This window comes from Musca autumnalis, unplaced genomic scaffold (assembly GCF_047663935.1).
Source record: "Musca autumnalis isolate F117 unplaced genomic scaffold, ASM4766393v1 scaffold_5, whole genome shotgun sequence".
Classification (NCBI taxonomy): Eukaryota; Metazoa; Arthropoda; class Insecta; order Diptera; family Muscidae; genus Musca; species Musca autumnalis.
The window spans coordinates 84,502,585-84,530,426 of record NW_027412088.1 but is presented as its reverse complement, the minus strand read 5'-3'; the positions used below and the strand labels follow the sequence as shown (position 1 = coordinate 84,530,426).

The 27,842-nt window shown below is 36.1% G+C and overlaps 1 protein-coding gene across 1 annotated transcript; it reads right to left on the bottom strand.

Moving 5' to 3' along the window:
- Positions 1-24,459: 24,459 nt before the first annotated feature.
- LOC141386580 (hexokinase type 2-like) lies at positions 24,460-26,624 on the bottom strand. Its single transcript, XM_073955402.1, has one exon. The coding sequence runs from the start codon at positions 26,152-26,154 to the stop codon at positions 24,760-24,762; it is 1,395 nt and encodes a 464-aa protein (XP_073811503.1). The 5' UTR covers positions 26,155-26,624; the 3' UTR covers positions 24,460-24,759.
- Positions 26,625-27,842: the final 1,218 nt, after the last annotated feature.

The following is a 27,842-nucleotide window of genomic DNA, read 5'->3' as shown; positions in this document are numbered from 1 at the left end:
TGAAATTTGATATTTAGTCTACGTTGGAGGTAAAAACATTTCCAACTGAAATTCGTCGGTTTAGGTCCTCCCGATTTTCGTAGTTCTGAAGGTTGTGGCGACAATATCTTTGAGTCTAAAAACTTTCCGCCAGAAATTTGTAGGTATAAATCGACGTTTTGATATAGCCCCCATAGGACAGTACCTCCCGAATTTCGGTATTTTGAAGGTTAGCCACATTGTTTTACCGAACTTACTGAAATTTGGTATTTATTCCTATTAATAAACGAAAGGAAACTAATTGCTCGATTTTACTTCAATACAACTCGTGGTTGAGGGTATAACAAGTTCGGCCCGGCCGAACTTAACGCCCTTCTTACTTGTTATTACAGGAATTATGCGCCCTTAACAAAATCCATTAACCGTTTTTGTTCATTTACAATTATTTCATTTTGAGATCTGATATGGTGTCCTTCCCTGAAATCTGGGATCTGATATTTGCGAAAGCAGGACATTGATAGAGAAAATATTGCAACGTTTCACCGTCTTCTCTGCATGCCCTGCGAATGCTATTATCTGATATCTAATTTTGTGCAGATGAGCTTGTAGATCCGTAAGGATACCTGTTAGCCTACTCATATCTACCTTACTTAGTAATAATCGGTTTTTAGGTTTTCTGCGTTTGGATCTCTCATCTTAATATTGAACACCCATTAGGAGCTGTGAGCTTTGTTTCCTCGTTCTCTAATAGGGTTCTTCCATTTAAGTTTCCTATTCAGGATTAGTTCCAGATATTCAACCTTACTGCAAATACTGATTACCATATTCAGGAAAACTGTCCCCAGTTTTGTTATTTTTCCATAGGCCATATGTACCTCGAGATATTCGGTGTTTTGAGACTGTGGAATTTTTAACCAAGCTAGCTGAAATTTGATATTTGAGGATCTTAGTGGTCGCAACACTTCACCCCCAATATATGTCCATGTTTTGGTACAGGCCCCATGTAACGCTAAATCCGGATGTTCGGTGTTTTGTGAATTTTATCTAGATGTTTTACGGAGATAGCCGTTATTTGACATTTGAGATTCACAGTGGTAGCAAAACTTCTACGCCGAAATTTTTCGACATAGGTCCATGTTTTGGTATAGTCCACATATAACAATACCTCTCGATTTTAGGTATGTTGAGGAATTTTCCTTTATTTGATGACGAACTATATGTAATTTGACATTTGAGGATTTCGTTATAGCTATATAGGACCAAAAATACATAAAATCGGTCTATCGGAGCTATACCAAAATCTGATCCGATTTTCGGAACTTTTTGTATGAATCGTTTTTAGGCACAACAATGAATTGGTAAAGTGCTTTCATTGATCGGACCATAATTGTGTCATTTAGAGAATTTTGGTAAAAATTCACCTTTACCTTTCGATTTTGAGGATTTTCGCTAAATTTACAGACTGAATTAGCTACAATTTCGCATTTAGGGTTTCTAGTGGTTAAAATACTTCTCTCCCATATATCGCTACCACCCGATTTTAGGTATTTTCAAGTTTTTAGCTAAATTTTAATTTGGCATTTGAGCTTCCTAGTGCTCAAAACACTTCTCCACCAAAAATTGTCAACAGAGGTCCAAACGTAGATATAGCCACCATATGAAGATACTGCTCGGTTTAGGCATTTGGGATATCCCTGCGTTCCGTATCGAACTTGCTGCCCAACCTCTGACAAATACTGATATCTTAGTAAGTCGAGGAACTTGGTCCAGGGAGGCTTATGTTGCTATCAATATCTTTGAGAACTTCAATGTTTGCATATTGGCACTATGTCTCGCGCCCAGAATTCGATCACCCTGCATTAGAAGACCCAATGGCTTGTAAATTATATTTGCGTGGCTTGCCGAAACGTCTACTGTTATCGATAATGCATAGCAGAGTTTGTTCTTGTGTTGGGTTTTTGGCTACTTTGGCATAAGACGGCGGTTCCCTGCCTGTCTTCGCAGTCCTATTTCGTCTCAGAAACTTCGGGCTCCCCCTCTCAAATGGTTGTGGAAACAGTCTGATTGGAGCCAAAACAAAAACAATGTTGTTTTGTATTTTTTTAGAAACAATGAAGAAAACTTTATCTGTAGTTACACATGTGTGTAGTACAACATCTATGGTAATATAAAAATGTTCTCTTCTCTCTTCGTTATTCATGTCATTTGTAAATTCAACTCTCTGCATTTTGATATTTAGGAAAGCTAAAAAACGATGAACTCCCTGGAAAATGACCTCGTTTATTATGTTCTATTCCGCCACGGCGTTGTTGTGATAACATTAAATAACATTCGAAGAAAAAGTTCATTGATCTTGCTTTCATAAATTCTATAACTCTTCCCATGGCTATTGGAGTGCTTCGTGTTGTTATTTTATGTAGCATGGCCAACAATTGTGGTGATGATGAGATTTCCATGAAAATTACAATAATTTCCATTGCGTGTTTGAATTAGATCATCAGCATATGATAAATTTGCGTATTCTATGATCAGTGCAAAAAAAAACACAACATAAATATGTATGTATGTTTTAAATACACGCAAATAAATATGTACATATTCGTATTACTACATAAACAATTTACAGAATTTAATTTTAATTTTGTTTACCATTATTATTCATTGGCCAAGCGTAATATTGTGATAAATATAATTTTTATTCTTTTTTTTAGAAAAATCAACATTTATTTTTAATCTTTTGTTGACATTTTCACAATAAAAGAGAATATACATTTATATATTAAACTCTAACATTTTGATGTTAATAAACCCATAATCTATATATATAAAAGAACTTAGTGATAAGTGAGTGAGTGAGTGAGTGAGTGACTGACAGATCATCGCCCAGACGAAACGGCTGAAGCTAGAAGCTTGAAATTTGGAGTGTAGGTTGCTGTTGGTATGTAGGCATGAGATAAGGCTCGGTTTTTGGAAATTCGAACTGGAAGGGTACGAAAAGTACCAAAAGGTACTAAATATGGTACCCTTTGTATAAGGCAAACGGGAAGAGCTAGAATTCTGAAATTTGGAATGAGGGTCACTGGTGGAGAGTTAGAAAGATGTACCAAAGGGTTTTTGGAATTTCGACCTATAAGTGTACGAAAAGTACTAAAAGTTATAAAATTTAGTACCAGTTGTATATTTTGAACGGCTATAGCTAGAACCTTAAAATTTGGTATGGAAATAAAGGTTGGGAAGTGGTGTTTATGAAAGGAAATTCGTACTCATGTGTACGAAAAGTACTAAAGTGTACTAAATTTAGTACAATTTGGATTTGGGTGAACGGATAAAGATGAAAACTTGAATTTTGGAATTAAGACTACTGTTGAAGAGTAGGATTGAGATATGAGGGTTATTTTTGGAAATTCGTACTTATGTGTACGAAAAGTACTAAATTTGGTACAATTTGGATTTGGGTGAACGGATAGAGCTGGAATCCTGAAATTTGGAATTTAATTACTTTTGGAGTGTAGGATTGAGTTAGTCTTGGAAATTTATACTTATGGGTACGGAAAGTACTAAATGGTACTAAATTTGGTACAATTTAAATTTAGTTGAACGGATAGAGTTGGAATCCTGAAATTTCGAATTAAGGTTACTGATGGAGTGTAGGATTGAGGTAGTTTTGGAAATTCATACTTATGGGAACGGAAAGTACTAAATGTACTAAATTTGGTACAATTTATATTTGGGTGAACGGATAGAGTTGGAATCCTGAAATTTGGAAATAAGATTACCTATGGAGTGTAGGATTGAGGTAGTTTTGGAAATTCATACTTATGTGTACGAAAAGTACTAAATGGTACCAAATTTGGTACAATTTGAATTTAGATAGACATGGAAACCTGAAATTTTGAATTAAAGTTACTGATGGAGTGTAGGATTGAGGTAGTTTTGGAAATTCATACTTATGGGAACGGAAAGAACTAAATGTACTAATTTTGGTACAATTTATATTTGGGTGAACGGATAGAGTTGGAATCCTGAAATTTCGAATTAAGGTTACTGTTGGAGTGTAGGATTGAGGAAGTTTTGGAAATTCGTACTTATGGGTACAATAAGTACTAAATTTGGTACAATTTGGATTTTGGGGAACGAATAGAGCTGAAATCCAGAAATTTGGAATTAAGATTACTTTTGGACTGTAGGATTGACTTAGTCTTGGAAATTCGTACTTATGGGTACGGAAAATACTAAATTCTACTAAATATGGTACAATTTAAATTTAGGTGGACCGATAGAGCTGGAATCCTGAAATTTGGAATTAAGATTACTTATGGAGTATAGGATTGAGGTAGTTTCGGAAATTCGTACTTATGGGTACGGGAAGTACTAAATGGTACTAAGTTTGGTACATTTTGGATTTGGGTGAACAGATAGAGCTGGAATCTTGAAATTTATAACTAAGATGACTTTTGGAGTGTAGCATTGAGGTAGTTTTGAAGTGTGGGATTGATGAAGTTTTGGAAATTCGTACTTATGGGTACTACATTTGGTACAATTTAGTTTTGGGTGGACGAATATAGGTGGAATCCTGAAATTCGCAATTACTGTTGGAGATAGTTATTGAAATTCGTAATTTCATACGAAAAGTATTAATGGTAATATGAATAGAGGTGGAATTCGGAAATTTGGTATTATAGCCCCTGTTGGTGTGTAGGGTCGAGATATGGATATCGTTGTGGATATACGTACAATAAGTGTACAAAAATCACTAAATGGCACAGAATTTGCTTCAAATTGTTATTGTGTAAAGGGGTAGAGCTGAAATTGTGAAATTCGGTATTAGTATAGCAGTTGACGTTTAGAGTGGAGATAGAGAGGAGGTTTTGGAAATTCGTACTAATGTATACGAAAAATACTAAATCGCGGTTTTGAAACTTCTACATACTATAAGTACTAAATTTGGTACCAGTTTGGTGTTGCATGAAGGGATATACATACATTGGTGGAATTTCGAATTGTTGTATGAGGGATTGTGTTGGTTTTTAAATACGGATTTTTTGAAATGTATACAAATTCTAAAATTAGGCTGAGGCCTGGATGATTTATTGAGAAATACGAAATGTACTAAATGCTATTAAATTTGACGTTGGGTGTAGCAATGAAGATGGAATTACATATATCATTAGTGCGTGAAAATTGCAATAAATTTGGTATTGGGCTAAGGAATAGAAGTGAAATTCTGATGTATTATTGATTTGTCAGGTTCATTGTTAGAGGTTGTACATTAGGTGTACTAGAAGTACTAAATGATACTAAATATTGAAGTACTGGTATTGGGTGAATCGATAAATGAAATTTGTTATGAGGATGGTGAATCGATAAATGAAATTTGTTATAAGGATAACTGTTGAGATTTTATCAGAATGTTTATTTAAATCCGCCTTTAAATGTATGAAAGGTTTCTACATGTAATACCATTGACATTGGGTGCTAAAATTGTAACATTTGAGCTAAGGTCCTGGGTTTTAAAAATTGTACTGAATAATGTACTATTGTTTCTAGGTTAACACGAATTCGGTTTCTACATAATGTACTGAAATCAAATGGTCAAACGTACCTTTTCAACAAAATTGTTTTTATCTTTGTTTTCTATTCTAGACGTTATAGTAAGTTCATTTGAAAAGGTAGATCTATGCGGCAAATGTTTTACAAGAAGGTTTTTACATACTGAGAAAAAAGGCCTAAAATAAAATGTTTCAAAAATTAACTGTTATATAGGGTAACATCTTCTGAATAATGGTTTTCTACATTTTTATATCAAAAATTTCAAAATTCGGTTGGCAAATGTGGATACAATTTTCAAAATACCCATACCGTTCTAATAAAACATGGACTGGAATTTAAAATTTAGGCTGCTGTCGAAGTGTAGAGGTCTTTTTTTCAAATTCGAACAACACGTATACGAGCAGTACTTGAAAGAAATTAAATATCGATTCAAATAGGTTTTAGTGCATCAAAATTTTCAGTGTTCTCCATATTAAATATTGTTTATTTGTATATTATTCCTTTTCCGCTTACGAAGTAGCGGGCATTTTGCTAGTTTAGTATAAATATTTTGGTTTAGAATGCCAACAATTGTCCTCAATTCAGTTATCAAAACTTGTGGTATTTGTCATAAATTCTAAAGAAAATAAATTATAAAAAGATTTATTTCCGTAGGCGTTACTGAAATAATTAATGGAATGGGTTTTTAAATTTTCTCATTATCATATTTATTGTTATTTTAACCATAATGGATTTTTTTATTTTGTGTTACATACATACATATGTGTATCATTCTTGAGCCTTAATAATTGAATACCAAAACGTGAACCTATGACCACAATTAGCCCAAACTACAGTAGATGAAAAGAGTAGATTCCAAAATCTCCACAATTTCTGGTGGAGAAGTGTTTTGAACACTAGGAAGCCCAAATGTCAAATTAAAATTTAGCTAAAAACTTCAAAATTCCTTAAATCGGGTGGTAGCGATATATGGGGTGGGGGAGGAGGGGGGGATGTAAGGTATTTTAACCACTAGGAACCTTAAATGCGAAATTATAGCTAACTAAGTCTGTAAATTTAGCTAAATTCCTCAAAATCGGAAGGTAAAGGTGAATTTTCACGAAAATTCTCGAAAGGCCACAATTATGGTCCGATCGACGAAAGCAAAAACGTGGCTAAATAACGATTCATACTAAATGTTGCGAAAATCGGATACGATTTTGGTAAAGCTCCGATAGGCCGATTTTATGTATTTTTGGTCCTATATAGCTATACCGAAATCTGATCCGATTTTCACAATTTTTTGTAGGATTCGTTTTTTAGCCACAACAATGAAGTGGTAAAAGTTTTCATAGATTTGACATTAAGTGTGGATTTTAGAGAATTTTCGTAAAAATGCACCTTTGGCACCATACAAATTACTATGGAAACAAAGATCGCTAAGTTGGTAGGGGTTAACTTTACCTGATCGCCATAAAATTTCATATATATGGTTTTTGGATTGAAAGAAAATAAAAATAGGTAAAAAAACTTTTTAAGTTAAACGGTTTTATGTTAAACATACATTGCAATGTTTAAGATAAATGTACTAAAAACCAAAAAAATAATAAAATAGATACAGTCGTGGGAATTATAAACATATGCATAGACTAGACTAAAATAAAACCGTGGGGCACGTCAATTGTCTACAAATTATCGACTTAATGTGCGATAGAAGAATCGTTTAATTCGTCGTTAGGCAGTTGGCCCGCAGACGGTAAGGAAATTACTTACTATTTTCTTGCTCATGGAAATTCCAATAGTTATACACTCCATGTAAATAAAAGAGATGTTTCAACTAGTTTATCGTTGGACATTCACACTGCTGGCTGACGAGGAATCGTTTCACTGTTCGTAGTTTGTCTTTAATTGACAAAGTACTACTCGCTCACCACTATGAAACCCTAAAACTCGCTTATAATTGAGCTTGCTAGCTTGTTTCCACTTTCTAGCCCTACTTATCACACGTCCATCGTTGTCCGTTGAACAACTGCCTATTATAGTGTAACATTACAAAACAAACATTTTAATCAACGATTGTAGACAATTGACGTGCCCCACGGTTTTATTTTAGTCTAGTCTATGCATATGTTTATAATTCCCACGACTGTATCTATTTTATTATTTTTTGGTTTTTAGTACATTTATCTTAAACATTGCAATGTATGTTTAACATAAAACAGTTTAACTTAAAAAGTTTTTTTACCTATTTTTATTTTCTAGTTTTTATTTCGCATTCTGTTTAATTCATTTAGTGCTTCATTATTGCAAGGTTTCTTGCCCGTTAGTTTATTGCAGTCCAACTCCTCTATACGTAGTCCCTGCAAAGATCTTACTCTACTAAGAGCCACGTAGGCTTGACCTTCTTCAAACAGTTTCGCACCTAAGTATACGACTGCGTGATCCACAGTGCTGGCCTGCATTTTATGTATTGTAGAAGCCCATGATAGTATTAAAGGCAACACACATCTGTGTGTATCGCTCCCGTTGTTTTGTTAACCTGGCTTCATATTCTTCAGGCGTTTCTGACGCTATCATCTGTGTGTATCGCTCACGTTGCTTTGTTAACCTGGCTTCATATTCTTCAGGCGTTTCTGACGCCGTCATTTGTGTATATCGCTGACGTTGCTTTTTAACCTGGCCTCATATTGCTCAGGTGTTTTTGACGCTAATTGTTCCCGCCGTTTCTGTAATCGACTATTTCTATCACCTTCACTTTCTTTAGCTCGTTTTGCTTTATACTTTTCTTTCGCTTTTTGAAGCCTTCGTTTACGTTGTGTTGCAGTTTCTGTTTTGTTTGTGTTTTTATTTTTTATATATTTTTTTACCATTTTGTTCCCACGAGTAATGGACATTTAAACGGTCGACCCCCCAGAGGTCCAATAAAGGGACAAGGCTATGTACAACAAGATGCGCCTGAGTCTTGAGGGGAAAACGGTAACGACATATCATTTTTATCCACCCTAATGCCATACAGTTCTCGGCGCGTTTTAACCTTTCACCTTAACTTGGGTTGTGTACCGCTAACGAAGTATCATTTTTAGCCACCCTAACGCCACACAGTCCTCAACACGATAAAAAATCTTGACTTGGGTGGTGGATTCAGGCTGGATTAATCAGATACCTAAATTACAGATTCAATTTCTAAATTTAAATCTTAATTATACGCCATTTAGTGGCTGCGCCCATCTTAAATATTGAGGTTGTATAGTGCACTGTATTCTTCTTGTCAAGCCCTTTTATTTGATACCCATATTGGTGGGATTGATAAAAATTGTTATCAGCCATTTGGTAGCGGCGGCCATCTTAGATTTCAATTTTGCATAGTAAATTGTATTCTACTTGTAGAGACCTTTCATTTGATACCCATGTTGATGGGATTGATAAAACCTAAGTTATCCGGCATTTTGTAGAGGCCGCCATCTTGGATTTTAATTTTATATAGTACATTGTATTCTACTGGTTGAGCACTTTCATTTGATACCCATATTGTTGGGATTGATAAAACCTACGTTATCCGCTATTTTGTAGCGGCCGCCATCTTGGATTTCAATTTTTTATAGTATATTGTATTCTGCTTGTTGAGCCCTTTCATTTGATACCCATATTGATGGGATTGATAAAACCTACGTTATCCGCCATTTTGTAGCGGCCGCCATCTTGGATTTCAATTTTTTATAGTATATTGTATTCTCCTTGTTGAGCCCTTTCATTTGATACCCATATTGATGGGATTGATAAAACCTACGTTATCCGCCATTTTGTAGCGGCCGCCATCTTGAATTTATAATGATAATGAATAAATATAATTGTATTGTCACCAAAATCCAAAGTGTATACAAAATTTCAGATTAATCGGTTGACAGGAAGAGGGTGAAATTTGAATTACTAAATTTGACCCAAGAATAAATAAAACAAACGGGGTGAGCTAAATAAAACCATTTAAAAATGGGAGCTTAGGAAATATTTTTTGTTTATTTTTTGAGCCACTCTAATGGGGTAGTACTAAATCATAGACCTACATATGTTGACAGTTTGTATCTCGAGAAGTTTCGTGACTGTTAGGAACCTCAAATGTCAAATTACGAGGGGAACTAGAAAAGTTTCTGGCCTAATAATGAAAACGTGAATATTTTCCATCAAAAATAGTTTTATTGTTTTCTTAAGTAGTCTCCAGAATGATTTATACACTGTTTCATGCGCTCAAACAATTGTTCAAGCACATTTTCCACTCCGATTAAGACTCCTCGTCTGGCGACGAAAATCGTAGACCATACCTTCTTTTCTTGATGAATCAAATGAAGTCATTGGGTTCCAAGTCAGGGCAGTATTGTATATTGCTGTTTTCTTTCGGGCTCATACACATAGATCGAAGATTCATCGTCTGTGACGATCTTATAAACGTCGTTTGAAGCACCCCTATACTACTTATTCACAATTTCTTTACATAAATTGACAAGAAACTTTTTTGAGTGATTGTCAAATTGTGCTTGATCTGACGAGAAAAAAAAAACATGCGGCCAGGTGTTCATGCAATATCAAATGTAAGTTGGTGGAAGAAATGACCAAGGATGCCTCTTTCTCACGGTATATAACATGGCGATCTAACATTATCCGTTCACGTTCCGTTTTTCGACGACCCTCACTACCTTCGCTTTTAGCAAGAGTCGGCCACGATTGAATTCATTAAACCAGTTTTTCATATTGATATAGGATCGATGCACCCTTGCCATGATTATCTACGTCGAAAGTTGTGGAAAATTATGGAACGAAAATGTTTACAAGTAAATTAATTTTTTTGCCAAATGATTTTTGCAAGTCACTGTAAACTACAGAACGCATGGTTGTATTGTCAAACTGTGCTGACAATAATATTTTTCCCTTGTTTTCGGAAAATTGTTTCTATATAATTATCAGTTATGTGACCTCTAATAAAAGGTTTACATATGTCATTTAATCAGGCACAACAGCTCATCTGATAAGAATTCAACCTTGCCGTGACACTGTTGCAGTTAATCTGTTGATTTTATTTACAACCTATCCCATGTGTATAATCACAACGCTACATTTAAACTTATTATATTTTCACAAATATGCATTAAAGCAACGGAGAAAATACTAAGTGAACTTTTTGAATTGATTTATTTTCCTGTTGTTTTTTTTTTTCAAAACAAAACAACAACATTTCAAAACTATTTGGCTTTTTTCTTGTAGTCCATGCAGCTAATTTCACCCAATCTATCAAATTTATTGTTACGGGAATGGAAGTAAAAATGAAGAGGGTTCATTGACTCATGCCGAATGCGCAAGTTTGCAAGACAAGAACTGTTTAACTCTGTTCAGGTTACCATAACGTAACGTAAGAGGTGCGTACATTTCCTTTGCACAAGATTTAAAAATGGATGTAGGAACACCATCCGGTCCAGGTTGGTTAGAGATACGCCACGAAGTTACAGCCGCCAAAACATCTTTATCCGTTAAAGCAATCCAGGGAAAGTGATTAAGTGATTCAATAGGAAAGTTATATTGACAATTAAATCCAATGAAAGTATACGATGATTCGAAAAAAATAGCAAACATATTTGAGATTTCGAAGCTATCAGAAAATCCAGCAAATCTATATATATAAAAGAGTAGTGAGGTGAGTGACTGACTGACTATTTGACTGACTCATTCATCAGCTCCCAGACGAAACCGCTGAAGCTAGAAAGTTGAAATTTTGGGTGTAGGTTGCTGTTGGGGTGTAGGGGTGAGATAAGGCTGGGTTTTGGAAATTCGACCTAGAAGTGTACGGAAAGTACTAAAAGGTACTAAATATGGTACCCTTTGTATTAGGCAAACGGTAAGAGCTAGAAATTTGGAATGAGGGTAACTGATGGAGAGCTAGAAAGATGTACCAAAGGGTTTTTGGGAATTCGAACTATAAGTGTACGAAAAGTACAAAAGGGTACTAAATTTAGTACAATTGAAATTTGGGTGAACAGATAGAGCATGAATCCTGAAATTTGGAATGAAGGTCACTGATGAAGAGTAATGATGAAAGGTTTTTGGAAATTCGAACTATAAGGGTACTAAAAGTACTAAATGGTACTAAATTTAGTACAATTGGATTTCGGTAAACGGATATAGATGGAATCCTGAAATTTGATATGAGAGTCGCTGATGAAGAATAACGATGAAAGGTTTTTGGAAATTCGAACTATAAGGGTACGAAAAGTACTAAATTGTACTAAATTTAGTACAATTTGGACTTGCGTGAACGGATAGAGCTGGAATCCTGAAATTTGAAATTGCGTTACTAATGGAGAGTAACAAAGAAAGGTTTTTGGAAATTATATCTATTAGTGTACGAAAAGTACTAAATGGTACTCAATTTAGTACTATTTGGATTTAGGTGAACGGATAGAGCTAGAATCTTGAAATTTGGAATGAGTGTCACTGATGGGGAGAAGCGATGAAAGGTTTTTGGAAATTCGAACTATAAGGTTACGAAAAGTACTAAATGGTACTAAATTTAGTACAATTTGGATTTCGGTGAACGGATTGAGCTGGAATCCTGAAATTTTGAATGAGGGCCACTGATGGAGATTAACAAAAGTACTAAATGGTACTAAATTTAGTACAATTTGGATTTAAGTGAACGGATTGAGCTGGAATCTTGAAATTTGGAATGAGGGTCACTGATGGAGAGAAGCGATGGAAGGTTTTTGGAAATTCGAACTATAAGGGTACGAAAAGTACTAAATGGTACTAAATTTAGTACAATTTGGATTTCGGTGAACGGATTGAGCTGGAATCCTGAAATTTTGAATGAGGGTCACGGGTGGAGAGCATCAAAGAAAAGTTTTTGGAAATTCGAACTGTATGTGCACGAAAAGTACTAAATTTAGTACAATTTGGATTTGGGTGAATGGATAGAGGTGAATCCTGAAATTTGAAATGAGAGTCGCTGATGAAGAATAACGATGAAAGGTTTTTGGAAATTCGAACTATAAGGGTACGAAAAGTACTAAATGGTACTAAATTTAGTACAATTTCGATTTGGGTGAACGGACAGAGCTGGAATACTGAAATTTGGAATGAAGGTCACTGATGAAAAATAACAATCAAAGGTTTTTGTAAAGTCTACCTATTAGGGTACGAAAAGTACTAAATGGTACTAAATTTAGTACAATTTGGATTTGAGTGAACGGATTGAGCTGGAATCCTAAAATTTGTAATGAAGGGCACTGATGAAAAGTGACGAAAAGTACTAAATGGTACTAAATTTAGTACAATTTGGATTTAAGTGAACGGATTGAGCTGGAATCTTGAAATTTGGAATGAGGGTTCACTGATGGAGATTAACAAAAGTACTAAATTTAGTACAATTTGGATTCGGGTGAACGGATAGAGCTGGAATCCTGAAATTTGGAATGAGGGGTCACTGATGGAGAGTAACAAAGAAAGGTTTTTGGAAATTCGAACTATAAGCGTACGAAAAGTACTAAATGGTACTAAATTTAGTACAATTTGGATTTGGGTGAACGGATAGGACAGGAATCTTGGAATTTTGAATAAGGGTGACTGATGGAGAGTAACAAAGACAGGTTTTTGGAAATTCGGGTTTCTTGGCGAAACCGCTGAAGCTAGAACCTTGAATTGTGAATGTGCGTTATTGTTGTTGTGAAGGGGTGAGAGAAAGTTTAGTGTTTGGAAATTCGTATTGGGAGGGAATGCTGTGTAAGTAAAGGAGTAAAACCAGAAGTCAAGTCTGAAATTTGCAATATGAGTCGCTGTTGGTGCATGTCTGTGATATGAGGTCGTAGTTTTGGAAATCCGAAATAAAAAATATGGTAGCTGTGTAGGGGTGCGATACGGCAGATATGTTTTTTTGGAATTAAATCGATTAAATGTTGGTATTTAAAATAGGTTTTAATACAACAGAACAGAGTTCATATATATTTTATGACCTTTCCGCATACGAAGTAGCGGGTATTTGCTTGTCTCATATAACTAGGGAACTTTTGAGCCTTTCTTTTGGAGTTCACGAATATATAAACACTTTTAGGATTCTTTTTACATTATATTTAATGTTAGTAAGATAATAAGAATAAGCCTTTGAGTTTTCAGTGTTATAATTATTTCGAGAAATAAGATATTTTGAATATTTTAATGAGGAATTGCATTTTTAAACTTCTTGAAGAGCCTACCCTTACTTAATGTTACGTAAACGTCTTAGAGTCGATGTGAACCAAGGCGGACCGTGCTCTAATTGTTTTTAGGGGACACAAGTAGAAAATTCCACTTGTTGCGGACTTTATTTAAATAAAATATATTGTTTTATGTAAATGTTATAGCTTACGAATATAACAAAATGTAATTTAAATATATTGGTTGCATATTTACGAGAATGTAATACAACAATCCTTAGTTACCGGTGGTTTAGATTGCCAAAAAAAGAAAATACGATTTTGTTTTAAACTTATTTAAACATACTTATTTAAACTACTCGTTTCCCCGTTTAGCTAAAAATCCCAAAAACAAGTAAAAAAGTATCAGTCGGCTTTGCCGACAGAGATATACCCTCAGCCTGTGGAAATTAAAACACTTTTTTTCACAAAAAACTTATGTATTTAGGGGGTTAAAAATTTTGGTCTAGTATGAACCGACCAAAATGTTGATTAGGATTAAAGTTCAAAAACTTTGCTGAAAAAGTACTTAAAGGAATGGACCGACATAGACCATGGGGTGCCATAGGGGGTTTTTACACCCTTCGGGCTGTTTTCTCAAGAAGTATGGACTTGCCCCTGAAACAACTTTTACCATCGTAATTGAGGCAGCGAATGTAAGTTGCTTCAACAAAAATCAAAGTGATTCAATAGCAGGTCTTAAAGTGAACTTATCCAAAAATTTGTGTGGGAAGTACGGGATGGAGTGGACAAATATAGTCTATATTCGAACCTGATCTATATCTGGTAGATATTATGAGAATGTGTAAAGTATGGACCAAATCGGTCACTCCCATCAAGAGTTATCGTGCCCACAATTTTTCCGAATATTTTTGTGGGTAGGTACCTGAAGGAGTGGACCGATATGGCTTATTTACAAACTTAAACTAAGATTGGAAACAATATTACGAAGGCCAAATTTTGGCCGGAACCGGCATTTCCGTTCGAGAATTATCTTGCGCTTCCACCCACTAACATGGTGTCATAAAGTTTGTTTTTCAACTTTCAGGCTATTTTTCAGGAAGTATGGACTTGCCCCTGAGGAAACTTGTACCTTCGTATAGGGGACAGTGAATACAAGATGGTACAACAAAAACCAAGGCGATTCGAGAGCAGGTCCTAAACTGAACTTTTCCAAAATTTTGTGTGGGAGGTACTCGAAGGAGTTTACCGATTGAGTCCATATTGGAACCTCATCTAACTCTGGTAGAAATTTCATAATGTGCAAAGTATGGACCAAATCGGCTACTCCCTTCAAGAGTTATCGTACGCACAAATTTTCCGAGCATTTTCGAACTTCTGTGGGGGAGGTACCGGAATGAGTGGACCGATATAATCCATATTTGAACTTGAACTAAGTTTGGAGAAAATATTACGAAAGCCAAATTTTGGACCGAATCGGCAGATCCGTTCGAGAGTTATCTTGCGCTCCAACCACTACACACGGTGTCATAGGGTTTTTTGTAACTTTCAGGCTATTTTCTCAGGAAGTATGGACTTGCCCCTAATGAAACTTACAGCGTCGTATAGAGGACAGCGAATGCAACTTGCGTAAACAAAAATCAAAGCGATTCGGGACCAGGTCCTAAACTGAACTTTTCCGAAATTTTGTGTGGGAGGTACCCGGAGGAGTGGACCGATTGAGTCCATATTGGATCCTAATCTAAGTTTGGTAGAAATTACACGATGTGCAAAGTATGGACCAAATAGGTTATTCCCTACAAGAATTATCGTGCGCACAAGTTTTGCGACAATTTGTGAACATTTGTGGGGGAGGTACCTGAAGGAGTGCACCTATATGGCCCATCTTCGAACTTAATTCGAATCTGGACAAAATATTTCGATACCCAAAATTTGAACCGAATCGATTGATCCGTTCGAGAGTTATTGTGCGCAACAGCCAGCCAGACAGACAGACGGACGGACATTGCTAGATCTACTCAAAATTGTCTGAAACGGATATCGTACCATTATTTCGATGAGGCACATTTTTGGTCGTATCAAAGTGTAAATACCCTCTTTAGCCTAAAGGCTGAGGGTATAAATATGTGGTGTCCTGGACATTTTCTGAAAATTGCATGAATTTAGGTTCAGTAGTTATGGGATAATATTGTACTGAAAAGAGTGGGCGTTGTCATCAGTTAACAAGATATAACATATATAAAAAATGGTCCGGCATTATGGCTCCAAATATGTACCTAGGGTACATACAACCCCATTGCCTCCCAAAATTTATGCTGAAACCGATATAATCATATGTTTAGTACCCCACCTCCCCCGAAATTCATTAAATATACATTACAACGGCAAACATTGAGTTTTTGCTGCAAATTTAATGGAAATCGGTTCAGTAGTATTGGTGATATAACATTTAAAAAAAAACAGGCGTGGTCGGGTCTTTAAGTCCCAAAGAAGTACTACATTGTAGATTAATCCGTCCATTTTTAAACAGACACATGCGTAATTTTTGCAAATATAGCGTTTTTTAAAAATTTCGCATAGGGCGGGTGCCCCGCCCCCTTTGGAATTCATTAAAATATGTAACCTGTTTTCTTTAACAATTTCAGGAAAATCGGTTCAGTAGTTTTTTGCAGAAAAAAATTAAATTGAAAATTAAAAAAAAGTGGAAGTGTTAAAATTTCTTTCCAAAGAACCTAAGTTGGGTTAGATTTTTATTATTTTTTATTATTATTTTATTAGGGATTTTTATGTTTTCAGGATTAAGGGAAAAAATTGTAGATACCACCTGTTCCATTTGCCTTGGTTCTACCATTTTTGAGATATAGAAACTCAAATTGACATATTGCACTGACTCTGCTTATAAAACACGGTGACCTTAACTACCTTTTAATGGAAAGAGCTTACACCTGAGAAGATTTTGCGGATTCTGAAACAACAAAACAAAACAAAAATCAAACAAAATCGCCGTAGGGATTTTTAAATAAATCACGGTCAAAGTTCACGTTTAACGGCAAGTCCGATCGAAATGAGACGAAAGAAAATGTTGTAGCTGTGAAAATTCTCAACAAGATTGGCCTTTAAAAGCTTCTCTTACTTTTTACCATTTTTGAGATATAGAAGTTCTGTTCACATTTTTAGGTTTTCACGATTTTGCTTATAAACGTCAAGTCTTATTGAAATGGCACTAGAGAAAATCTTATAGGTGTGAAAATTCTCTACAAGATTGGATTTTATGTTTTTTCACAAGGTTGTACCATGTTTGAGATATATAAGTTTAAATTGGGACATTGCAGTCTTGACATTGTTCCATAAGCTAAGTTAGCTATAACACTTTCTCTAGTCCCATTTCGATATAACTTGCCGTTTTCAAGCAAAATCCTGAAAACATAAAAAACCCTACAAATGTGAACATTGACCGAGATTTATTTAAAAATCTCTCCGGCAATTTTTTATACCCTCAGCATTTATGCTAACGAGAGTATACACACTTTCATACGGGAAAAATTTGCCTCATCGAAATAATGGTTTCAGACAATTTGGAGTTGATTTAGCAATGTCCGTTCGTCTGTCTGTCTGGCTGGCTGGAGCGCACGATAACTGATCAACAGATTCGGTCCAAAATTTGGCTTTCGTAATATTTTGTCCAAACTTAGTTTAAGTTCGAAGATGGGTTATATCGGTCCACTCCTTTCGGTAACTCCCCCATAAAATTTCGGAAATGTTCGGAAAATTTGTGCGCACGAAAACTCTTGAATGAATTAACCTACTTATATGATGTTCCAATATGGGCTCAATCGGTCCACTCCTTCGGGTACTTCCCACACACAATTTCGAAAAAGTTCAGTATAGGACCTGCTCTCGACTCGCTTTGATTTTTGTTGTAGCAACTTGTATTCACTCCGCCCATACCATACTCGGTATACGTTTCATCAGGGGCAAGTCCATATTTCCTGAGAAAATAGCCTGAAAGTTACAAAAACCCCTATGACACCGTGTGGAGTGGTTGGAGCGCAAGATAACTCTCGAACGGATCAGCTGATTCGGTCCAAAATGTGGCCTTCGTAATATTTTGTGCAAACTTAGTTTAAGTTCGAAGATAAGCCATATCGGTCCTCTCTTTCAGGTACCTCCCCACAAAAGTTCAAAAATGTTCGGAAAAATTGTGCGCACGATAACTCTTTATGGGAGTGATCTATTTGGCCCATACTTTACACATCCCAGGGACGTACGCAGGGGGGGGGGGGGGGGCACGAAGGGCACGGGGGGCCCGGGCCCCCCCGAAATGGTTTGGTTCGACAAAATTTTTTTAGCTGCTTTAACAAATTATTACGATTTTTTCTCTAAAATAATTTTTGTTTTTGAAATTTCAAATGAAAACTGATATTGTTCTGAAGGTTCTGTACTGAAAATGTACTTTGTCAACAAGTTGTCGAAGAAATATTTAATTTTTTTGTGCGAATACTCTTTTTAGAGAAACTTCCAGTAAAACTGGATTCCTTCTTTATGCCATGCCAGTGTTTTGAAATTCTGTAATGAATAAAAAGGTCTTGAGGCTTTAAACTCATTTTGTATTGAAAACGATTACAAATTCAGTATTGTGCGGATTAGAAGTACATAAAATGAAATGTCTATTGGACAATATGTACGACACACAGTGTTGCCGCTTCCATACAAATGTGGACAAAAATAGAAGGCGTTGACCTAGGTTGATGCATTTTTGCACAAGTACTTATGAGGATATAGGAATGAAAAATATCAACTTTGGTCCATATCGGTTCAGATTTAGATATAGCCCCTATACATATCTTTCCCCGATTTTGCTATAACTCGGTCAATTTTAATCGAATTGCCTTGCCATTTAGAAAATTATTTTACTGCCTCAATCAAAATTTTGTATTCCTAGTTTATACCAATTTGTTGCTAAACAGTGGAATAAAATAATGGAGAAAAATGTATTGTTGTGCATTATAAAGTGATAATAGCTCTGTTCCTTTACGTGCAAGAAACTTCAAGTTTTACCACTTTTTGCTCGAAAAGCGTTCCTTTACTTCAGACACCATACAATTCATATGGGAGCAGTTTACAACTTTTACTACTTTTGCCAGTTTTACCATGTTCAAAAGTAGAGGAACAGACCAAATATCTGCTATAAATAGCATGCCAATCTGAATTTTTTCCTATCAGTAACAAACAACCGTAAACGAAATTAATGCTTAAACTTTGGTCATATGGTATTGTATTAAAATATGCTGTTATTTGTATTGTATATCACGGTGCTCTCGAACCAACTTTAAATGAAAGAAGCTTAGATGAGAAAATAAAAAATCGCAATTTTAAGGTTTTTTTTAGGTTTGGACGGTTTTGTTGGGAAACCAAAAGCCATTTCAAAATGTAAGTAAAGAAAATGTTGTAGCAGTGAAATTTCTCTACAATATTGTTTTTATATGATATTTTCGTGGGTTGTACCATTTTTGAGATATAGAAGTTCAAATTGGGACAATTCACTGAGTGTATCGTCTACTTATAAAACAATGTCATGACTACAATTTTCTAACTTAAACTTATATATCTCAGAAATGGTACAACCGAGTAAAAAAATTACGAATCCCAATCTTGTAGAGAATTTTCACAGCTATACGATCCCATTTCCCATTCCCATTTCGATAAGACTTACTGTTTTGAAGCAAATCGTGAAAACCTAACAAAAACCCAAAAATGTGACCTGAACTTCTTTATCTCAAAAATGGTAAAACCTAGGAACAAATCAAACAAATTTTCAAAGTTACAACATTTTCTTTAGCCCCATGTCGATAGGACTAGCTGTTTCCAAGCAAAATCGCGAAAACCTAAAATATACCTAAAAATGTGAACTTATTTCCAGCGATCCAGCGATTTTTTCTTGTTTTTGGATTTTTCTCATCTATGAACATTGCTGTTTCAGAATCCTCAAAAACTTCCCAGTTGTAAACTCCTTTCATTTAACGTTGCTTCAAGAGCACCGTGATATTGAACCATCACGATAAAAATTTACCTAATCGAAAAAATGTTCTTATACTAATCATATGTTTTGACGAAACCCGCGTCAAGCAATTTGGATTCGATTTATTCCAGTTCCAGGCTCGTGCTCATTATAACTCTCGAACAGATCAGCAGATTTGGTCCAAATTTTGGATCGCGCAATATTTTGTCCAAACTTCATTAGGGCACCAGACTTCAAAATGTTTCCCTTAAATCTTGAGCAAAGTCCAATTCGATTTTTGCGATATCTAGAGTAGGTTCGAATATGGATTATATCGATTCACTCCTTCAGATACCTCCAACACTAAATTTCAATTATCCGATTTGACCGAAACTATAAACATCCTAAAATTACGTACATATATCAAGTACCAAGAGGGTCTATTTGGGACAACATCTTCGTATACATCCCTCACAAAAGTTCAACATTAGTGTAGTTTAAGGGCTGTTCGATGAGCCATTGCACTTTTTGACCAATGGTACTTCTTGCGGTCTTGTTTACAGCGATATTGTATTTTTAGTGCGTAAGTCCATGGTATGTCAGGATTGAATTCCAAAATTAGGTCCACTTCCAAAATGGACTATATCAGTCGACACTTTCAGGTATCGGTTGCACAAAAGTGCAAAACTTTTGCGCTTTCATAGAAGTCACATTTTTGAGCACAACATAAGCATTGATTCGTAACGCCAACAATCGTAAAGTTATACACCCCAAATGTTTCGAAATTATTGTTGGAAAGTTTATACGTCGAAAACAGGAGACGAAATTCTGAAACTTCTTGGCTACACAATTTATAGAAAAAATTGGCTATGTAGCCCGTATTTGCTCTGTCTATATATAAAAGTCTCAACCCATACAGGCTGAAGGTATATCTCTGTAGGCAAACCCGACTGTTACTTTTTACTTGTTTTACAGAAAACAAAAGTTATGAATTTTCATCAGTTTGTCTCCGCTGTGCCGACAGAAGTGATTGGTCGTTGGAAAGTTTTAAAGGTCATCGAGTCCATAAACATCTAGTCGTACAATTAAGATAGAAATAAGCGGGAACAACAACCATTGATGTATCAGATGGAGTTTTTCGAATTAACCTATTTCTTCAGAATTTAGCTAAAATGTTGCCGAGCTCTTTTTAGAGATATTTTTTCGACCCTGTAGTCTCAAACAATACTGCGAGTTGGATTCGGAGTCTATGAGTCATAGATTGCAACGCCCGGCTCCTTTCACGGACTCTATCACTTCTGGTTAAATAGTAGTTTTGGTGTTTTTATGACATTAAAGAATATTATTTTCTTACAATAATACAAGACTTTTTTAATGGCACTGAAGTTAGTGTGTGATATATGTACTTTACAGAAGAAACGGCGTCGGATCGAACTGTTTATATCCTCCAAACACTGTATATATCTAATCGACGTATTCGCGAATGCAATCCCTGTGCTCGATTTAAAGATTTTTTAGTTATTGCTTCAATTCTATTGGATAATTTGGTTAAAAACTTTTGTATGGAAACTATACCGAACGTGGTCTGATATGGTTCAATTTCAATTCTAAACATCCAATGACTAGTATATTATAATCAGTTCCAAATTTCAATCTTGTATCTAAAATATTGTGATCTCTCTCTATTGAATGTATATACTTTGTGGTAATGTTGAATATACATAAAATCAACTAAAAACCCTTAAAAATAGCTTTACGTAACGATACACAACATTTTTAATTTTCATGATTTTTGGTCAAGTTGGGCCCCCCCCGAAATGAAATCCTGCGTACGTCCCTGACACATCCTAATATATATGCCAGATATAGATCAGGTTCGAATATGGACTATATTTGTCCACTCCTTCGGGTACCTCCCACACAAAATTTTGGATAAATTTACTTTAAGACCTGCTCGTGAGCAGGTTTTTGTTGAAACAACTTGCATTCGCTGCCTCAATTACGACAGTAAAAGTTTTTTTCAGTGGCAAATCCATACTTCTTGAGAAAACAGCCCAAAAAGAGATCTCGAACCGAATAATGCGTTCGTCCACACTTTGGATATTGTAATATTTCTTCGAATATTACATGAAATTCGAAGGTGGTGCTTATAGGTCCCCTCTTTCCCGTAGCAACCGATTTGGTCCAAAATTTTTATCTCTAAATATTGTCGATACTTAGTTTATTTTCCAATTTGGGCCCTATCTGTCCAATCCTTGTGTGGTTTAGGGTCTGTTCGAGGATCCTTTGGACATTTTTACCGAAGGTTTTCCTAGTGGCCCTGTTTACAGCGATATTATGTTTTTCGTAGGCTAGTGTGATAAAAAAGCTTTATCTATCGATATCTCCAAATTTTTGAGCTTTAATCCTATCCATACTTTTGTCGGTTCATACGCCAAACATTTTGAAAACCCCCTAAATAATTTTTTTTTTGGGAAAAACGTATTTTAATCCACACAGGCTGAGGGTATACCTCTGTCGGCGAAGCCGACTGATAATTTTTTACTTGTTATACCCTCAGCCTTTAGGCTATGAAGGGTATATACACTTTCATACGGGCAAAATGTGCCTCATCGAAATAATGGTTTTAGACCCCAAGTATGTTTGAACGAAATGTGTTTTAGACAATTTGGAGTCGATTGAGCAATGTCCGTCCGTCTGTCTGTCTGTCTGGCTGGCTGGCTGGAGCGCACGATAACTCTCGAACGGATGAACCGATTCGGTTTAAATTTTGGCTTTCGTAATATTTTGCCCAAACTTAGTTTAAGTTCGAAGATGAGCTATATCGGTCCACTCCTTCCGGTACCTCCCCCACAAAAGTTCGAAAATGTTCGGAAAATTTGTGCGCACGATAACTCTTGAAGGGAGTAACCGATATGGTCCATACTTTGCCCATCGTGGAGCGTGTACCAGACTTAGATCAGGTTTTAATATGGACTCAATTGGCCCACTCCGTCGAGTACCTCCCACACAAAAATTTGGAAAAGTTCAGTTTAGGACCATCTCTCGAATCGCTTTGATTTTTGCTTTAGCAACTTGTATTCACTGCCCTCCATACGACGGTATAAGTTTCATCAGGGGCAAGTCCATACTTCCTGAGAAAATAGCCTGAATGTTGCAAAAAACCCCTATGACACCGTGTGAGGATGTTGGAGGGCAAAATAACTCTCGAACAGGTCTGCCGATTCGGTCCAAAGTTTGGTCTTAGTAATATTTTGTCCAAACATAGTTTAAGTTCGAAGATAAGCCATATCGGTCCACTCTTTCAGGTACCTCCCACACAAAAGTTCAAAAATGTTCGGTAGAATTGTGCGAACGATAACTCTTGAAGAGAGTTGCCGATTTGGACCATACTTTACACATCTTAATATATCTACCAGATATAGATCAGGTTCAAATATGGACTATATTTGTCCACTCCATCCGGTACCTCCCACACAAAATTTCGGATACATGTTCACTTTAAGACCTGCTTTCGAATCACTTTGATTTTTGTTGAAGCAACTTGCATTCGCTGCCTCAATTGCGATGGTAAAAGTTGTTTCAGGGGCAAGTCCATACTTCTTGAGCAAACATCCCTGAAGTTGTAAAAAACCCCTATGGTACCATATGTAGTGGCTGGAGATCCATTCTTTTTAGTATCTCCTCCGCAAAACTTTTGATCTCTAATCCTAATCAACATTTTTGTCAGTTCAAACGCCCAAAATTCCCTAAATACATGCGTTTTTTTGGGAAAAAATTGTTTCAATATACACAGGCTGAGGGTATATCTCTGTCGGCCAATCCGACTGATACTTTTTTACTTGTTTTTTTTTTTTTATTTTAATCATCTATGAACATTGTAGCACCTTTCATTTAAAGATAGTTAAGGCGCAATAAACTGTTTTTAACTCAAAGGAAAAAAAAATCGATGTCGGAGTTTTTTTATGCGGCTCCCCCTAAAGTGTTTAGTTTTGTTAGATTTTAAGATTACCAAAGTTTGTTATGTTGACACGTGCCACTGGGGCCTCAAAGTTTCCATAGTAATTTGTATGGGGCCACAGGTGAATTTTCACGAAATTGCGCTAAAGGCCACATTTATTGTCCAATCGATGAGGAAATTTTACTAGTTCATTTTTGTGGCTAAACAAGTAATCCTACAATAAATTGTGAAAATCGACTGGATTTTATTGTTAGGCTATATTATAGGGCCCCAATTGACCAAATATACTATTGGAGCAATATAAAAATCTTACCCGATTATCATAAATTTTTGTAGGATTTGTTTTCTAGCCACAGCAATAAACTGATCAAAATGTCTCATCGATTGGACATTAAATGGGGCATTTAGGGAAATTTTGTGAAAATTCTCCTTTGGCCCCATACAAATTACTTGGGCTTTGTGCTCAAACTTTTGCAATCTTAAAATCTAACAAAACTAAACACTTAAGGTGGTGCCGCATAAAAAATCCGACATCGATTTTTTAAAATCACCCTAAGGCGCACCGTGTCATATCTCCTAAATTCAACTAGTTGAAATTTAGCACTGATGTCTGGTTTGCAAAATATGGTCCAAGTAGTTATTTTATTTTTTGTGTAATCATCTTTTTTAGCTGGGAAGTCAAATTTCAATCGCCAACTAAAAACGCGTTTTTCGAAACTGGAGTTTTTGATATGTGCCACTCTTTGAGTAAATGAGCGATATGTTGTTTAGTGGTGAATAACGTAATTACTTTTCCCATTTTCCATTCCCCGAAAAACATATTTTGTTTAACAGATTATTATACGTATCCGCATTTTGTATTTATATTTTATTATTATTATTTTTCTGTCGTACAGTGTAATCAATTTCTATATCACTTAAAATTGTAATAACAATGACACTATATAATCGTATGTATATTTATTATTCTAGTAGTTTTTTTTGTATTTCTTTCTTTTTTATGCAACAAAATAATTTTTCTATTTACGAGAAAAGCAAAACAATAAAAAAATCACAACAACAATTTGAACTATTGTTTACACATTATTCATTCACACAGACATTTTTCCATTCTCCACTAATCACAAATTCTGACGTCGTAATTTTTCGGCTATGGCAGCAACAACAGCTGCCCCCTTGCCACTGCCATCATCGGCGAGTAAATACTTGGTGGTCTTATCTTTGGTCCAGAGTGCGGTGTAATCTATTATCCATTGTCGTAGACGTGGATGATGTTTATAAACCGAACCATCTATGGCAATGGTAATGTTATCACCCTCTTCGGGTGGCATACCATTCAGCAGCACCGAAGTGTTAAGGGCCACAAGTTGGGCAGCCCGTTTCGATATTAAACCACAAACATAACGAATTATTTGCAAATCATCGGCTTCATAAACGATGGCATTGAATTTTTTCCTCAAAATATTTTCAACATTTTCCCAACCATTGCGCAGGGTGTCGTGTTCGATAATTGAAACATTATCTGAACCAAATGTCCAAGCTTGTGGCAAATCTTCAGCTGGCACTTGTGTAAGGAATAACTGTTCGCTGTGTAATTTTGTCAAAATGCAGCGGCATAGTTCACCCAGATATTTTCCAGAGATGTATTTTTCAAATGTAAAGGAATTCTTGAGCAAGGAACCATCATCGACTTGGCGATCGTAATCGGTTTTGATGAAATCCAAAACACCATTATCACCAAAAGCACCCCATTCCACATCGACAATAACATGACGTTCACCATGGCGTTCTTGCTCCCAATGCAGCACCTTGGAGCTACGTTCCATATAGCAGCCATTGGAACCGGTGCCCAAAACTATGCCAATGCGTGTATTCTTGTCCATAATGGCACCATGCATGAGGGTACCGGTGGTGTCATTTAATATGGCCACAATTTCAATGTTATTTCTCCCGTGCTTCTTTAGGAACTTGCGTAATATCAAAACGGCATCTTGGCCCACCACTGAAGGGCAATTGAAGGACTTGGTCCATGTAACCAACACCCCCGAGTCTAAGGCACTTTGTCTCATGGGAAATGAGAATGTAAAACCCATGGAATAGATTCGATCATCATCCAGCTCCTGATCCCGGGCAAATTGATCCACACATTGGGCCAAGTATTCGAACAAAGCATCCCCATCTCCAATACGTAAATGCTCGGGCAATGGATAATACTGTACAATTTCATCCAATACCTGACCCTGTTCTAAGGTCATGAGTAGAACACGTAAATTTGTGCCACCCAAATCCATGGCCAAATAGGTGCCACTCTCCGTGCCATCGGGTAACTCCGGTATGTATGTGTTCTCCATTTGCAGCGAGGAGGGTTGCATTTTCAATGCCAACTCCATTTCCTCCCTAAACACCTGGCGTATACGTTCCAATACATCGTCCGTTAGTTGTAGACCGTTCAGCAACGCCTCTATGCGTTGTTGTTTTTCCGGGTCGCATAATTGCAGCAGCTCGATTTGGTACATTTGAATTCTTCACTAGTCACCAGTCGCTCACTTACTGTCGTCTTGATTTACTAGGAACGTATCGAACGATGTTTTGTTTTGGAGGGCTAATGAATGACTGACTGACTAACCAATATCTAAGTGATCAGCCGTGAACGATCTTAGACTGACTTAGTTATGACGACGACGACAACAACGGAATCTCGAAAAAAGCTGAGATGAAAACCAACAGCCCCGGCAGCCACTCTGTTAGTCGGTCACTTAAGAATTTCGTTGCGACAACCAACCTTCAAGATTAAAACGCGACTACTGCGCGCGCCTTTATGAAATTATGATTTGAATATTGTAAAACGTTGTCACACCATTAACGTCAACGTACACACTGCCGTCGTCCGTCGTCGTCGTAGTTTTCGTTGCTATTGTTTTGGTTAAGTTGGTTGGTTATGTCGTAGTCGACGCCGTCGTTCATAATGCGGATGTTATTTACAAATGGGGTAGTGTTTGTTTTCAGTTTTGGTTTTTGTTTCGATTTTTCTACATCTTGTAGTTGTTGTTGTGGCTGTTGCTTTTGTTTTGAGGGGCTCGCTCTTGGGTGTGTGTTTGATTGTACAGTTTAGTGTTGGGGCCTCTCATGTGGCGCTACATAGAAATCGTGACTAGTGGTTGGCTTTTTAGTTGGTTTGTGATAATTGGTATACATAACCTCAACATCTATGGCATAGGGATACGTAAAATTGATTTCGGTTAATCGATTATTAGCTGCAAAATTTCTAAAAGTCGTAGTCGTATATTGACTGTGCGAAAACCGGATAATCAATTTTTCTTAATCGACTTTCGAAAGACGGAGTCAACTATTATTCGTAGCCGACCATTGGTCGTAGTCTATTATTATTCATAGTCGACTATTAATCGTGGACGACTATTAGTCGTAGTTGAATATTGGGTGTGCTAAAACCGCGTAGTGGACGGTACTTTTTTTTTCATATATACAAACATCATGGATCGCATCAACGAAAATGGTCGATTATAATCGGTTTTCGGCGGTACACTCTCAAATAATCGACGTTAATCGAGTTTTAAGTTTTTCACGAAAACCGTATAATCGAAAAACCGATTATTGCATTCCACTGCGTATCCCTAGTCGAGGGTAAGGAGGGTATATGACGAAAAGTCAAAACAATCTAACATCAATGAAGCCAAGGTTTGCACTGTTATAATTCGCGTATTATTGCAGTATACCGCGAAATATGACCATAGTTGGATCAAACGAAGTGTTTGTGATCAAAGCTCAAAAATGTTGCTATAAAAGTTAATTTGCGCGGAAGCTATGACCTCGTAAATGAATAAAAATAGGTAAAACACGATGAAGCAAACGAGTTTTTTACGTCTTTATTCGTTTGGCTGTTAAACCATTTAAATTAGGGATATCTGTCCAAAGTAAAAGTAGAAGAATCTAAATATATAAAAGAGCTTAGTGATAAGTGAGTGACTGACAGATCATCGCCCATACGAAAGGGCTGAAGCTATAAGTGTACGAAAAGTACTAAAAGTTATTACCAATTGTATATTTTGAAAGGCTATAGCTACAACCTTGGAATTTGGTATGGAAATCAAGGTTGGGAAGTGGTGTTTATAAAATGAAATTGTTTTGGAAATTCGTACCTACTCATGTGTACGAAAAAGTACTAAATGGTACTAAATTTAGTACA

Coding starts and splice junctions, on each gene's coding strand:
- LOC141386580 (XM_073955402.1), bottom strand. CDS start 26,154: ATGTACCAAATCGAGCTGCTGCAATTATGCGACCCGGAAAAACAACAA.